Source organism: Rhinopithecus roxellana, chromosome 6 (genome assembly GCF_007565055.1).
Source record: "Rhinopithecus roxellana isolate Shanxi Qingling chromosome 6, ASM756505v1, whole genome shotgun sequence".
NCBI lineage: Eukaryota > Metazoa > Chordata > Mammalia > Primates > Cercopithecidae > Rhinopithecus > Rhinopithecus roxellana.
In genome coordinates this window covers 150,718,004-150,733,413 of record NC_044554.1, presented here as the reverse complement: position 1 = coordinate 150,733,413, position 15,410 = coordinate 150,718,004, and the positions used below count along the sequence as shown (strand labels likewise).

The 15,410-nt window shown below is 40.1% G+C and overlaps 1 protein-coding gene across 5 annotated transcripts in view; it reads right to left on the bottom strand.

The window, feature by feature from the left end:
- Positions 1–15,410, bottom strand: part of PDE1C (phosphodiesterase 1C) — a 569,208-nt gene that overhangs the window by 12,445 nt on the left and 541,353 nt on the right. For 2 of the 5 annotated variants that reach the window (XM_010353334.2, XM_010353342.2), the window contains one exon: positions 2,961–3,141. The exons of the other annotated variants lie outside the window; for them this stretch is intronic. In XM_010353334.2, coding sequence (XP_010351636.1) covers positions 3,128–3,141 — 14 coding nt within the window. In that variant the 3' untranslated portion in view covers positions 2,961–3,127. Of the gene's footprint in view, positions 1–2,960; positions 3,142–15,410 lie in introns of those variants that run through there. 5 annotated transcript variants of the gene reach the window in all.

Below are 15,410 nucleotides of genomic sequence, written 5' to 3'. Positions count from 1 at the left end.
ATGGTCTTATGAAAAAACCATGGGCTTGGGGCACGTCACTGGGCTGAGCTATTACTAGCTGTGAAATCCTGAGTAAATAATCTGTTCTAGAACTCCGGGTTTGGTTTTCTTTCTTCCTTTTTTAAAATGAGAATAATAACTGCCTTCCATGGTTGTGGTGAGGATTTTAAAGGAAATATAAATGAGAAAATGCATATGCAGTACCCATGTGCCATTGCACAGTACACAATGCCCAGAATGTTGTAGGTATTTGGTATATAGCCATCATTTTTACACAGCACAGGAAGATAAAAGGTCATCACTGCTGTCTCGCGATAGCACCCTTCCTGGTGGGTCTTCTTACTACAATATAGAAAAGTCATGTAATTCCCCACATGATGGGTTTTATTACATGAAAGATCTCACCACACAATGAAGAGATTAACTCAGTGAATTTATTTGTGAATATTTGGCAGAGAATACACCACTTTGATTCACAAAATACCAGTTATCTAAAATATGCATTTGTGAAAAAAATATACATAAATATACTTAAATATTTTTCCATTCTGCTACCTGAGGAAACCACTTTGCTCAAACTATGTGCTATTTTAAGCAGAGCAAAAACAGCTAGCCCACATTCTAAACCATTTAGGCAATGCAAAAATATGGTGGTTCATTCAGTCACTTTGTTTTTGTTTTTGTTTTTAAGACAGAGTCTTGCTCTGTTGCCCAGGCTGGAGTACAGAGGCACGATCTCAGTTCACTGCAACCTCTCAGGTCCAAGTGATTTTCCTGCCTTAGACTTCATAGTAGCTGGGATTACAGGTGTGCAACACCACACCCAGCTAATTTTTTGTATTTTTAGTAGACACAGGCTTTCACCGTGTTGGCCAGGCTGGTCTCGAACTCCTGACTTCGGTGATCCACCCGCCTTGGCCTCCCAAAGTACTGGGATTACAGGCGTGAGCCACCCTGCCCAGCCCATTCAGTCACTTTGAGTAATGCCTAACCACAAGAACAAAGAGTGCTGGAAATCCCAATGGGAAGTATGCCTTAGATAACCAACCAAGATGGAAGGAGTTCCAGTGCCTGAATTTTAATCTTGAAATAATTAGAAAACTGTCAAGGACATTTCTCATTCTTAAGACACTTTGCATTTATTATGCTGAGTCATGATAATTATTTGAGTCACTCATTGGAAACCATTCCTGAGCCAGTGATTCCCCGGACTTGCTGGAGCTTCTTTGTGCTTTATTCCATAAATAACACAATCCTGCCTATCAGCTTCCTGAGGATAGGGATGGAGCATATGCATCCCCAGAACTTAATCACAGTATTAATTGGTGGTGAGAAATATTTAATGAGTGAATAAACTACTCTACCTCACACTCAGTAACCTTCATAAATCTTCCATTTACTAAAGAATAAATGAATCACTTTGAATATACACAAGCTAGAAATGATGATTGGGATCTACAGATCTGAATATTTCTCTCTTTCTTCAGCAGTGTCTTGATATTTAGATTTTGCTGCCCATGTTTGCTTGAGAAGAACGTCAGCAAGTTCCTTTCCTCTCAAGCTTTCAAGTTTGAGTCCTTTGTTTTACACAAATGCTAAAATCTTAGCTCATATCACTGGTCTCACGATAATATGGGGAGGCACTGAGACACAGCTTTTGAGCCTTCCTTCCCTGAACAAATAGGTGAAAGGGGAGGAGTAATTTAAGTGAGGCTGGAAAAATCGACTCTTTTTCAAACGATGGCTTCCGATCAAATGCCCTGTGACCTCATGATTTAATGCTGAGGACATAAAAATAGACTAAAAATGAACTCCCTCAAGGTGATGATCATCTTTAATTTTCTCATTTATAATGTGGTTATAAACTTTCCCATCATTAATGTGGTTCTTTGTTTTCATTTTGTTTGTCTTGGCATGATTCTAGTTGTTTCAATGGAGACATATTTTGGAGATAATGCAAGCTAAGTCTTTTGCTGGATTTTTCTCAACAATGTGTGCATTTTCCCACTTGTGCATGAGAAGATTGGAAATGTAAGGCTATTCAGAAGCTCCTGTGTCCTTTGTTCACACGAACAGTGGCCAATTCCAGAAGAAGCCTATAAAGATACATTTCTTCAAGGTGACAGAGCTCCTGCATAACAAAGCTGGATCAAGTGGGATAGGTTTTGATCCAGTTCACAGTAAGTGACAACTGCCATCCTTCAATCAACTCACGTAAAAGACAGTTGCAGAGAGAACACTTTGCAGAGTCTTCACTTAAAAGATAGTGCAGGATCCCTCCCACACCCCAACAATGTGCTTGATATTGGTACATGGGGTTTGATCTCACTCCCAGGCAGAATACAAGTGCAAAAGAAAAGTGGTTACAGTGAGGACTATTAGGCATCAGTCTTTAACCATTGGCAATGACTTTCACAGAAAGGAGTACAGGCCTGCCCCTTGCTAACTTTGGGTAAGTTATTCATCTTTTTGTGCCTCAGTTTCCTGATCTGTGAAACAGAAATAATGGTACCTCCCTTAGAGGGTTGTTGTGAGGATTCAATGACATAATACATGTTAAGGACCTAATGTTGTCCCTGGTATTTATAGATATGCAATACATGTTAAACTATCTGTGGTTGGGCCGGGCGCAGTGACTCATGCCTATAATCCCAGCACTTTGGGAGGCTGACGTGGGTGGATCACGAGGTCAGGAGATCAAGACCATCCTGACTAACACAGTGAAACCCCATCTCTACTAAAATACAAAAAATTAGCCCGGCGTGGTGGCGGGTGCCTGTAGTCCCAGCTACTCAGGAGGCTGAGGCAGAAGAATGGCGTGAACCTGGGAGGTGGAACTTGCAGTGAGCCGAGATCGCACCACTCCATTCCAGCCCAGGTGACAGAGTGAGACTGTCTCAAAAAAAAAAAAAAAAAAAAAAAAAAAAAAAAAAAAAAAAAAAAAAAAATCTGTTGTTAAAAGCCTGTATTAGGGAGATCAGAAGTCATCATTTCTTGAAGTTAATTACTCAATAACTTACAATACATATAATATTTTGCTTTGGTAAAAGAATCATAAGCTTCCTAAAATGTCTTCAGACCTCAGAGCTGGTCCAGTCTCTTCTGAGGAATCCTCTGGATGGACATTTTATCCGTAGTCTCCTAAAACAGGACACACAACAATGTCATTGCAAGCCAGCTGGCATCTAAACACAAACTCTTTCTACAGCAGGCAGTGGAGTTGAGAAGCAGAGTCACATCTACAGAGCCAACACTACCGTGCACACTGGAGGAGCAATCAGCTATCTGCATGGAAGAATGACTATGGTACTGTACCTTTCCATTCAGTGATCACTTCAGGAAAGTAAGGTGATGGAGATGCCCTGGGGAATCTGCTCAGAAGTAAGTCACTGACTAGTCACTATCATTAGCAGTCATGGCTGTTAGCGGTGCTGAAGCTCTGGACCACTCCTCCAGTGAGAGCCAACATTTCCCCAGCTTCCATCATGGATGGCCCACCCACGAAGCTTGACTGGGTTCCCAAATTCCCTTGGGGCAATAAATAAAGTCGGCTCTAGGAAAAAAAAATGGCTGCAGGTGTAAGAGTCACTTTGCTATAGATGCGCAAGAAATCAAGGTGAGATCCCCAGAGCAGTTTTCTGGTGCTGGAGCTCCAGAACATCCCCTTAGATAATTCCTGAAACCACACACGCAGTTCTTTAATGAAGTGGTTGTTGGTGGTTTCTGGATTGAGATATGTTACTTGCAGAACTTCCTAAATACTCAGATCCCCATATCCCAACACACATCTCACCCAAAAGGTTAGAAAAGGAAATCATTACATTTCTTGGCCATATCTATGAAATCATGTCTACCTTAATAAAACTAAACAAAAGTGTTTTGCCAAACAGCCACAGATTGTCCACTTAAAAATTATTTAATATGGCCAGGCATGGTGGCTCAAGCCTGTAATCCCAGCACTTTGGGAGGCCGAGGCAGGCAGATCACGAGGTCAGGAGATCGAGACCATCCTGGCTAAAACAGTGAAACCCCGTCTCTACTAAAAATACAAAAAAATTATCCGGGCGTGGTGGCGGGTGCCTATAGTCCCAGCTACTCGGGAGGCTGAGGCAGGAGAATGGTGTGAACCCGGGAGGCGGAGCTTGCAGTGAGCCAAGATCACGCCATTGCACTCCAGCCTGGGTGACAGAGTGAGTCTCTGTCTCAAAAAAAAAAAAAAAAAAAAGGAAAAGAAAAAATCTTTAAAATCATTAAGCATTCAGAAATGTATAAACAATGATATAACAAATACCCATCCTTTCAATACAGTTCAATAAAATCTTAATAATTTTTACATTTGCTCAAATACTTTTTGAAAGAAATTAACACAGATAGAATTAAGTTACCGAATAGATCCCCTCTATGATACTTCCCTCTCTTCCCTCTAGAAAAGCCATCCTCCAGAATTTGGTATTTATCATTGCTGTACATATACGTATGAAATTATTGCATTTGCATCCACAAAATATCTAATATTTCTGCATGTTTTAAAACAATATAAATTGCATTAGAAAGCATGTATCTTCTTAATTATTTTATTTATTTATTATTATTGTTATACTTTAAGTTCTACGGTACATGTGCACAACATGCAGGTTTGTTACGTATGTATACATGTGCCATGTTGGTGTGCTGCACCCATTAACTCGTCATTTACATTAGGTATATCTCCCAGTGCTACCCCTCCCCTCTCCCCCCACCCCATGACAGGCCCCAGTGTGTGATGTTCCCCACCCTGTGTCCAAGTGATCTCATTGTTCAATTCCCATGTATGAGTGAGAACATAGAAAGCATATATCTTGTTGCAACTTGCTTCACTTGCTCGACATTATGCTCAGCATTGTTGGTAATAGCAAAAAGTGGAAGACAACCATCAATAGGAGAATGATTATATGTCTTTGGAATATTTGCATTATAAAATGCTATATAAATGTTAAAATGGATGAATGTTTTCAAAGAACTAGCTTTATATTTTGCATGTAATTTCTTTTGCCATACATTAGCAAACCTAATGTATGGCAAAAGTTTTTTTTTAAGGCATCTCTTAAAAGCAAGATAGACCTGGATTTTTCTTTCTAATCTAATCAAATAACCTCTATATTTGAAAAGTAAGTTGAAGCCACTTGCAATTATTGTTATTCCTGATATTTTTGGACTTATTTCTACTGTTAAATCTTGTTTTGTGTTTATCATTCTTTATTCTTTGTTTCTGTCTTCCTTTCTGCCTTCTATTAAGTTGATACATTCTCTTTGTTTATTGTTATTCATTTGTTGATTTAGGTGCCTGCTGATATGGTTTGGATCTATGTCCCTTCCCACATCTCATGTCCAATTGTAATCTCCAATGTTGGAGGTGGGGCCTGGTGGTAGGTGATTTGATCATGGGGGTGGATTTCCCCCTTGGTACTGTTCTCATGATAGTGAGTGATTTCTCATGAGATCTGGTCATTTAAAAGTGTGTGGCACCTCCTCCTGTTTCCTGCTGATCTGGCCATGTGAAGTGCTGGCTCCCCCTTCACCTTCTGCCATGACTGCAAGTTTCCCAAGGCCTCCCCAGAAATAGCCACTATGCTTCTTGTGAAGCCTGAAGAACTGTAGACCAATTAAACCTCTTTTCTTTATAAATTACTCAGTCTCAGATAGTTCTTTATAGCAATGCAAGAACTGACTAATACACTTGGCTTAGTCAGCTTGGGCTGCTATAACAAAGTACTGTGACTGAGTGGGTTACAAACAACAGAAATTTATTTCTTGCAGTTCTAGAGGATGGAAGTCCAAGATTAGGTTTCCAGCACAGTTGGCTTCTAGGGAAGGCCCTCTTCCTCTTCCAGGTTGCAGACTGCTGACTTCTTGTTGTGTCCTCATTTGGGAAAAAACAGAGCAAGCTAGCTCTCTGGGGTCTCTTTTATAAGGTCACTAATCCCATTTGTGAGGGCTCCATCCTCATGACCTGATTACCTCCCAAAGCCTCCACCTCCAAACATCATCATATTATGTAGGGGTTCAGTCAGGATGTTGAGAAAAATTGTAAAATAAACCTTCTTGGAAGGCCAGAAGGTTTTAGCAAAAGCCACAGGAGTTATGGCTGAAGGCAACCTAGTCCTCTTTGAGCTATAGCAAGGGTAATTAACATAGGGATGTAGAGGAGTCTATCTAAATAGCTTGTTTACTCATGTGGTCCTAAGACTAACCTTTGCCATCAGCAGGTGCATGATTGCTCTCTACTTGGGGAGTTGGCAAGAATAATTACCTTCTAGTGGTGTTTACTTGAGACTTTTGTCATTTAATGTGTGCTGAATAAATGCCGAGAAGGCCAGCGAGTGTGGGCCGCACGGTTGCCACTGTTTATACACTCTCCTTGGGGTCTGTAAGCGGCCTGGACTCTCAGCTGGACTGAGAAGCATAATATCTCTGTCAGTGTATGTTATTCATCTGTTGTTGGGTCAGGGTCTGTGGGATGGGCCCCTGCAACACTGGGGATTGGATTTTAACATATGAATTTGGTAGGAACACAAATATTCAGTGAATAACAATGCTATTATGTTTCTATTATTCTACTGATGATCCTTTGTGTTAAAAAGTTACAAAATTACAAAGTTCTGACCAAAGACAAGATAGATGTTAGCATTCTTTAGGTCCTCCTTCCATCTATAGCTTCTCTTTCCTATTTTAACACAAAAATTAGATGTTATTTTATGGTGACTAGTCACTCAAATTTACCAACATGTTTTATTTACTGATGTGCTCACCACTAATTCATGTGTCTCACACCTTCCTTGTGGGTTCACTTTTCTTCTTGTTGACATACTTCCCTTAACACTTTTTTTTTTTTTTTTTGAGATGGAGTCTTGATCTGTGGCCCAGGCTGGAGTGTGGTGGTATAATCTCAGCTCACTGCAACCTCTGCCTCCCATGTTCAAGCAATTCTCATGCCTCAGCCTCCTGAGTAGCTAGGACTACAGGCACATGCCACCACGCCTGGCTAATTTTTGTATTTTTAATAGAGATGGGGTTTTGTCACGTTGGCCAGGCTGGTCTTGAACTCCTGACCTCAGGTGATCCGCCCACCTCAGCCTCCCAAAGTTCTGGGATTACAGGTGTAAGCCATCGTGCCCAGCCTTAACACATTTTTTAATGAAAGTCTGTCTGTGAGTGCTAAATTATCATTGTATACCTGAAAATGTTTTAATGTGCCTTCACTCATAAGCAATAATTTAGCTGTTTGAACTATTACATACTGCTCTATTTTCCCTCAGCATATGGAAGATATATTCTCTATTGTCTTCTGACTTCTACTGTTACCAATGCAAATTTTGCTGTCAGTTGATTACTTGCATCTTTCCTGCACATAATCAGTCTCTCATAGCATTTAAGGTTTTCTCACCCTTGATGTAGCTTTGGGCAATGTCATACAATGTCTTTAGGTATGAATTTGTTTTTGTTTAGTTACAGCATTGGAGATGTACTTTCCATCTAAGAATTTGAGTCTTTTTTTACTTCTGGGATATTATTACCTCTTTGTTGAAATATTGCTTTCCCACCACTTTCTCCACACCCTACTAAAATTTCTGAGAGAAGTAGTTTACAGCAATTTGTCTATCTTCCATGCTTTTAAATTTTTTATTGAGATATAATTCATAAACCATAAATTTTGTGCTTTTGAGGTGTACATTTCAAGGGTTTTTACTATATTCATAATGTTTCACAACCATCACTGTTTAATTCCAGAATATTTTCATCACCCCTAAAAAGAACCTCATATCCATGAGAAGTCACTCTCCACTCTCTTCTCTCCCCAGCCCCTGACAACCACTAGTCTACTTTCTGTCTATATGGATTAGCCCATTCTGGGTATTTTGTGTAAATGGAATAATACAATATGTGACCTTTTGTGTCTGGCTTCTTTTACTTAGCAAAATGTTCTCTAAGTTCATCCATGTTGTAAAACATATCAGTACTTCATTTAAGTCACTCTATGATTAACTTTTTGAAAAACAGCCAAACTGTGTTCTAAAGTGGCTGTACCATTTTACATTCCCACCAGCAACATATGAGGGTGCTAATTTCACCACATCTTCACCATCACTTGTTATTTCAGTATTTTTTTTTTTTTTTTTTTTTTTTTTTTTTTTTTTTTTTTTTTTTTTTTTTTTGAGACGGAGTCTCGCTCTGTCGCCCAGGCTGGAGTGCAGTGGCTGGATCTCAGCTCACTGCAAGCTCCGCCTCCCGGGTTCACGCCATTCTCCTGCCTCAGCCTCCCGAGTAGCTGGGACTACAGGCGCCCGCCAGGTCGCCCGGCTAGTTTTTTGTATTTTTAGTAGAGACGGGGTTTCACCGTGTGAGCCAGGATGGTCTTGATCTCCTGACCTCGTGATCCGCCCGTCTCGGCCTCCCAAAGTGCTGGGATTACAGGCTTGAGCCACCGCGCCCGGCCCAGTATTTTTAAAATATTATTATTATAGTATCCTAGTGCATGTAAAGTGGTATATCACTGTGGTTTTGATTTGTATTCCTTAATGATTAATAATATTTAACATCTTTTTCATATGTCTTTTGTATATCTTCTTTGGAGAAATGTTTGTTCAAATCCTTTGCCACTTTTTAATTGGGTTGTCTTTTTATTGTTGAGTTGTAAGAGTTCTTTACATATTCTGAATAGAAAATCCTCATCAGATATGTAATTCACTAATATTTTCTCTCTGTGAATTGTCTTTCCACTTTCTTGATAGTTTTTCCAAAGCACAAAAGTTTCTTATTTTAATGAAGTCCAATTACCTAATTTTTTCTTGGTTGTTTATATGTTGTTATATCTAAGAAACCACTGCCAAATCCAAGGTCATAAGGATTTACCTCTACGTTTTCTTCTAAGAATTTTTTTTTTTTTTTTGAGATGGAGTCTTGCTCTGTTGCCCAGATCTTGGCTCACTGCAACCTCCACCCCCTTGGTTTAAGTGTTTCTCCTGCCTCAGCATCCCAAGTAGTTGGGATTACATGCATCCACCACCATGCCTGGCTAATTTTTGTATTTTAGTAGAGACAGGGTTTCACTATGTAGGTCAAGCTGGTCTCGAACTCCTGACCTCAAATGATCCGCCTGCCTTGGCCTCCAAAAGTGCCGGGATTACAGGCGTGAACCACCGCATCCAGCTGTCTCCTTCTAAGAATTTTATGGTTCACAATCCTTCATTTTTTAATATGGTTCCCTCTCTATGCTATATTTGGTGTAAAGTCCTCAGGACTATCCTCCAATATTAATTACCTTTTCCACTGTGTTCTACCTTGAATTTATACTATCAACTGGTAGTTTTTTTCTTTTTTAAAATTGTAATGACTATATGTTTGCTTCCTTTTTTAAAATTTCAGATTTTGAATCACTTCTTTTACATGATCTCTGCTCTTCCTGGTTTCTGTACAATTTTTCTTTATCATTTTTAGGATAATTTTTCCTCCATTTGGCTCTTTGAGTATCCTAATTACATTTTAAAGTGTTTGACAGCCTGCACCAAAAATTAACTCCTTCTGGAAGAAATTCATGTTCCAGTTGCCGATTTCTGTGGTACACTCTGCTACTGGCACCAGTTCTTCCTCCTGTACCTGTGCCCCTTGCTTTCTAACCTGTACTGCTCCTCCCCCTGGCAAGCCACACTTCCCTGCTTCTTGACTTTGCCTTTGGCCAGACCATTTTTCACAGCAGCTGTGTCATTTTATGTTCCCAGAAGCAATATACCAGGGTTCCCATTTCTCCACACCCTCATGAATACCTGCTATTTTCTGTTTGTGTTTTATGGTAGCCATCCTAATGGGTGTGAAGTGGCATCTCCTTGTAGCTTTGATCTGCATTTCCCTAATGACTGGCATCTTTCTATGTGCTTATTGGCCCATTTGTAGATATTCTCTGGAGAAATGTCTATTCCAGTCCCTTGGCCATTTTTGAATTGGGTTTTGCTTTTTTTGTTGTTGTTGCTGTTGCTGTTGAGCTGCCAGGGTTCTTTATATCTTTTCTATATCTGGATATTAACCCCTTATCAAATATATAATTTGAAAATATTTTTTCATATTCTGTGAGTTGCCTTTTCACTGTACTAATGTACCTTTCGATGTACAAAAAGTTTTTAATTTTAATGAAGTCTGATTTATCTATTGCTTCTTTTGTTGCCTGTGACATTTTGGCTAATTTCAAGTAGAAGATATTGGTTGGGGTTTTGTGTTCTTTCTTTTTTTTTTTTTTTTTTTTTTATTATACTTTAAGTTCTAGGGTACATGTGCATAACGTGCAGGTTTGTTACATATGTAAACTTATGCCATGTTGGTGTGCTGCACCCATCAACTCGTCAGCACCCATCAATTCATCATTTATATCATGTATAACTCCCCAGTGCTATCCCTCCCTCCTCCCCCCTCCCCATAATAGGCCCCAGTGTGTGATGTTCCCCTTCCCGAGTCCAAGTGATCTCGTTGTTCAGTTCCCACCTATGAGTGAGAACATGCGGTGTTTGGTTTTCTGTTCTTGGGATAGTTTGCTAAGAATGATGGTTTCCAGCTGCATCCATGTCCCTACAAAGGACGCAAACTCATCCTTTTTTATGGCTGCATAGTATTCCATGGTGTATATGTGCCACATTTTCTTAATCCAGTCTGTCACAGATGGACATTTGGGTTGATTCCAAGTCTTTGCTATTGTGAATAGTGCCGCAATAAACATACATGTGCATGTGTCTTTGTAGTAGAATAATTTATAATCCTTTGGGTATATACCCAGTAGTGGGATGGCTGGGTCATATGGTACATCTAGTTCTAGATCCTTGAGGAATTGCCATACTGTTTTCCATAATGGTTGAACTAGTTTACAATCCCACCAACAGTGTAAAAGTGTTCCTATTTCTCCACATCCTCTCCAACAACTGTTGTTTCCTGACTTCTTAATGATTGCCATTCTAACTGGTGTGAGATGGTATCTCATTGTGGTTTTGATTTGCATTTCTCTGATGGCGAGTGATGATGAGCATTTTTTCATGTGTCTGTTGGCTGTATGAATGTCTTCTTTTGAGAAATGTCTGTTCATATCCTTTGCCCACTTTTTGATGGGGTTGTTTGTTTTTTCTTGTATGTTTGTTTGAGTTCTTTGTAGATTCTGGATATTAGCCCTTTGTCAGATGAGTAGGTTGCAAAAATTTTCTCCCATTCTGTAGGTTGCCTGTTCACTCTGATGGTAGTTTCTTTTGCTGTGCAAAAGCTCTTTAGTTTAATGAGATCCCATTTGTCAATTTTGGCTTTTGCTGCCGTTGCTTTTGGTGTTTTAGACATGAAGTCCTTGCCCATGCCTATGTCCTGAATGGTACTACCTAGATTTTCTTCTAGGGTTTTTATGGTATTAGGTCTAACATTTAAGTCTCTAATCCATCTTGAATTAATCTTCGTATAAGGGGTAAGGAAAGGATCCAGTTTCAGCTTTCTACTTATGGCTAGCCAATTTTCCCAGCACCATTTTTCTCTCTCTCTTGTCTGTCTAGAGTTTTGTAGTTACTTCCACCTTATCTCTTAAACTTCCACTACAGAGCCTTATAATGGCACTTTATGACTAATGCTCTATAATCATATTGGGATACTGCAGATCCAATTCCAAAGCTAGCTCGGTCTGGCAGAAAAGCTGTCCCAATGTCCATCCATCTCTCTAGGCCAAAGCAACCTACTCATCTGACAAAGGGCTAATATCCAGAATCTACAAAGAACTCAAACAAATATACAAGAAAAAAACAAACAACCCCATCAAAAAGTGGGCAAAGGTTATGAACAGACATTTCTCAAAAGAAGACATTCATACAGCCAACAGACACATGAAAAAATGCTCATCATCACTCGCCATCAGAGAAATGCAAATCAAAACCACAATGAGATACCATCTCACACCAGTTAGAATGGCAATCATTAAGAAGTCAGGAAACAACAGTTGTTGGAGAGGATGTGGAGAAATAGGAACACTTTTACACTGTTGGTGGGATTGTAAACTAGTTCAACCATTATGGAAAACAGTATGGCAATTCCTCAAGGATCTAGAACTAGATGTACCATATGACCCAGCCATCCCACTACTGGGTATATACCCAAAGGATTATAAATTAATCTACTACAAAGACACATGCACACGTATGTTTATTGCGGCACTATTCACAATAGCAAAGACTTGGAATCAACCCAAATGTCCATCTGTGACAGACTGGATTAAGAAAATGTGGCACATATACACCATGGAATACTATGCAGCCATAAAAAAGGATGAGTTTGCGTCCTTTGTAGGGACATGGATGCAGCTGGAAACCATCATTCTTAGCAAACTATCACAAGAAGAGAAAACCAAACACCGCATGTTCTCACTCATAGGTGGGAACTGAACAATGAGATCACCTGGACTCGGGAAGGGGAACATCACACACTGGGGCCTATCATGGGGAGCGGGGAGGAGGGAGGGATAGCACTGGGGAGTTATACATGATATAAATGATGAATTGATGGGTGCTGACGAGTTGATGGGTGCAGCACACCAACATGGCATAAGTATACATATGTAACAAACCTGCACGTTATGCACATGTACCCTAGAACTTAAAGTATAATAAAAAAAAATTATTGGTAAAATAAATATGTATTCAAAAAATAAAAAATAAAATAATAAAAAAAAATATTATTAAGCTGTAGCTTGGAAGAAACAGGTTGGCAGCAATTGTTTCAGCCTGTCCACCCCATGCCCTGTATTCAGGTTATAGCCCAGGCTCTGATTCCCAGTGTCCTCTGGAGCACTTATAGTCCCTTTTGCTCCACAGGATTCAAGCTCCTTCCTACCACTCCTTACTTAGGACATGGATCACAGCTGTCCCAGGGCTTCTGTAGTTTTCATTTTTTTCTGGTTCCCAGAGTTGTTTGTCTCTGACACTAGCTTTTACAAATATATGTTTTGTTATAATTTTACCTACCTTTTCGTGTGTTTGAGCAGAAGAGTGTTTGTCAAAAAATGAACTTACTCGACCATCTTGACCAGAATTAACAGCAAATGTTTTCATCTCCTAATGACTGAATTTGATCAGCCTACAGCCGATTGATTTGACTGCACTGGATCTAGTCATGTAGGTGGTGTTGCGGAAATATAAAACCCTAAAATTCCAACTACATCCATTCACTGGCTATAAAATCAAAGGTTTTTAAAAGTTTCTATTGGTGGTCATTCAGAAGAGTCATCTCTTCTACAGCTGTGAGATGGTAAGATGGAGCTGTGAGCAGGAGTCAGCATGCATGGGGATGGGACCCCATGGCACACAAGCCAGAGGGAGGCATCTGTGATGCTCCCGAGGCAGGAAGGGAAGCAGAGAGCTGGGTATTGCAATGAGGTGGTGAGCACATCTGCTAGTGAAAGCATGATTCCAGCTCCTTCCCTACACCCCTCAGGATGTGGAGCATAGCTGCCCTGCAGCTTCTGTCCTGCAGTGTCAATCTGCACACTGTGTAGTAGCACTTACACAGGTTAATTATGTCTGGTGTTTTGAGAACAACCCACTTCCACCTCTGACCATCTCTCAAGTCCTGTAGGGCAGAGGAGTGTGTTTTACTGCCCTGTAGGCTTTGGAGATGCTCAGAACTCAGAGCCTAAGGCACTCCTTTTGGGACCATTTTGGATGGCTAAAGACAAGGTAGCTGTGATTCTGAGTCAGAGGCCTTGGGAACCCAGTGGCCATCCCTGAGTCCCCAGCAGAGCAAGTGGGTCCCAGGACAGCTCTGCATATTCTTGGAGGTGACAAGGATGCCCTCAGAAGTCCCACCTGACCTAGCAAGGCTATGACCTTGTCAGGAGCAAACACCATCACTTCACACTGGATTTGCTTGGTTTAAAGCTGATTTCCAGCTGGACATGGTGGCTCACGCCTGTAATCCCAGTACTTTGGGAGGCCGAGGTGTGCAGATCACGAGGTCAGGAGATCAAGACCATCCTGGCTAACACGGTGAAACCCTGTCTGTACCGAAAATACCAAAAATTAGCCAGGCGTGGTGGCGGGCACCTGTAGTCCCAGCTACTTGGGAAGCTGAGGCAGGAGAATGGCTTGAACCCGGGAGGCGGAGCTTGCAGTGAGCCGAGTCACGCCACTGCACTCCAGCCTGGGCAACGGAGCGAGACTCTATCTCAAAAAAAAAAAAAAAAAAAAAAAACTGATTTCCTCCTGATGCTCTGTAGTCCCAAGAGCATAATAACCTCTGAAGCAGAGACAAGATGTGAGGGGCTTCCAGAGACTACAGAGCAACGTCTCCTCACTATTAAAAGCAAGTTAGTAGAGTTGAGCAAACCCAAACTTTAAGATGAGCCATTTTTTTATGAGGATGGTTCCCTTCTGTGTAGTCATAAACTAAATGGGAGGCTGCTCACTCATGCACCATGTACCCAGTTTAGAAACATTAATGCACACCCAATAAGTGCCTGTCACCTTGGCAGCACTGGCGGCAGAAATGAATAACACAGTCCTCATCATGGAAAAAGCCACCTATCAATAGACAACAGGACTTATAAGCAAACCATTGTAGTGCACTGTTAATTCCACCTAGATGATTTTGATAGGACTGCAAAGAGAAATTAATAAAGGGAAGAAGAGAATAAGGAGAATCCAAGGCAGTCACAGAGGTAAGAAAAGTTCAAGGTTTATTCAGCAGATGCAGAGTCCACTTGTTTGACTTGGGTGAGGGAACTACAGAAATTGAAGTTAAAAAAGCAGGCAAACATAAGTCATATTTCATTTAAAATGCCACTAACTGTAAAATGAACTATTTTTTCATGTACAACCAAGAAAACAAATGCTGCTAATTGAATTATCACACACCATTGACTGCAAAACATCCCAATCTAAAATGGGTTAAGATGCAAGGCAATGTGCCTCTCAGAATGGATGAAATGTGGTAATTCCCCAAAGAAGAAATGTAGAGATGAATTAACACTAAAAAAAAAACCAGTTTTTTAAATAGAAAGATAAATTCAAACCAAATGTAGACATCATTTTTTCTTATCAAATCAGTAAGGTATTGAAAATAATGTTTAGCATTAGCAAGGGGATCATGAAATGGACAAACTCATGCTAAAACCATACATTAATACCATCTTTCTGAAAATCACTTTGGTAATAATGTGTCAGGAACCTAAATATGTATGTATTCTTTGAGCCAGTAATCTTACCTAGAGGAACCTATGGTAAATCCATACTTACAGACTCAGAAGATTTATGTACAAGAATGTAAGGTCACTTATAAAATGCACGTTATATAAATGCTAAATTATCAATAGATATATAAATAAACTGTGGCATAGTCATAGAAATGCTAGTCAATTACTGAAATATTTG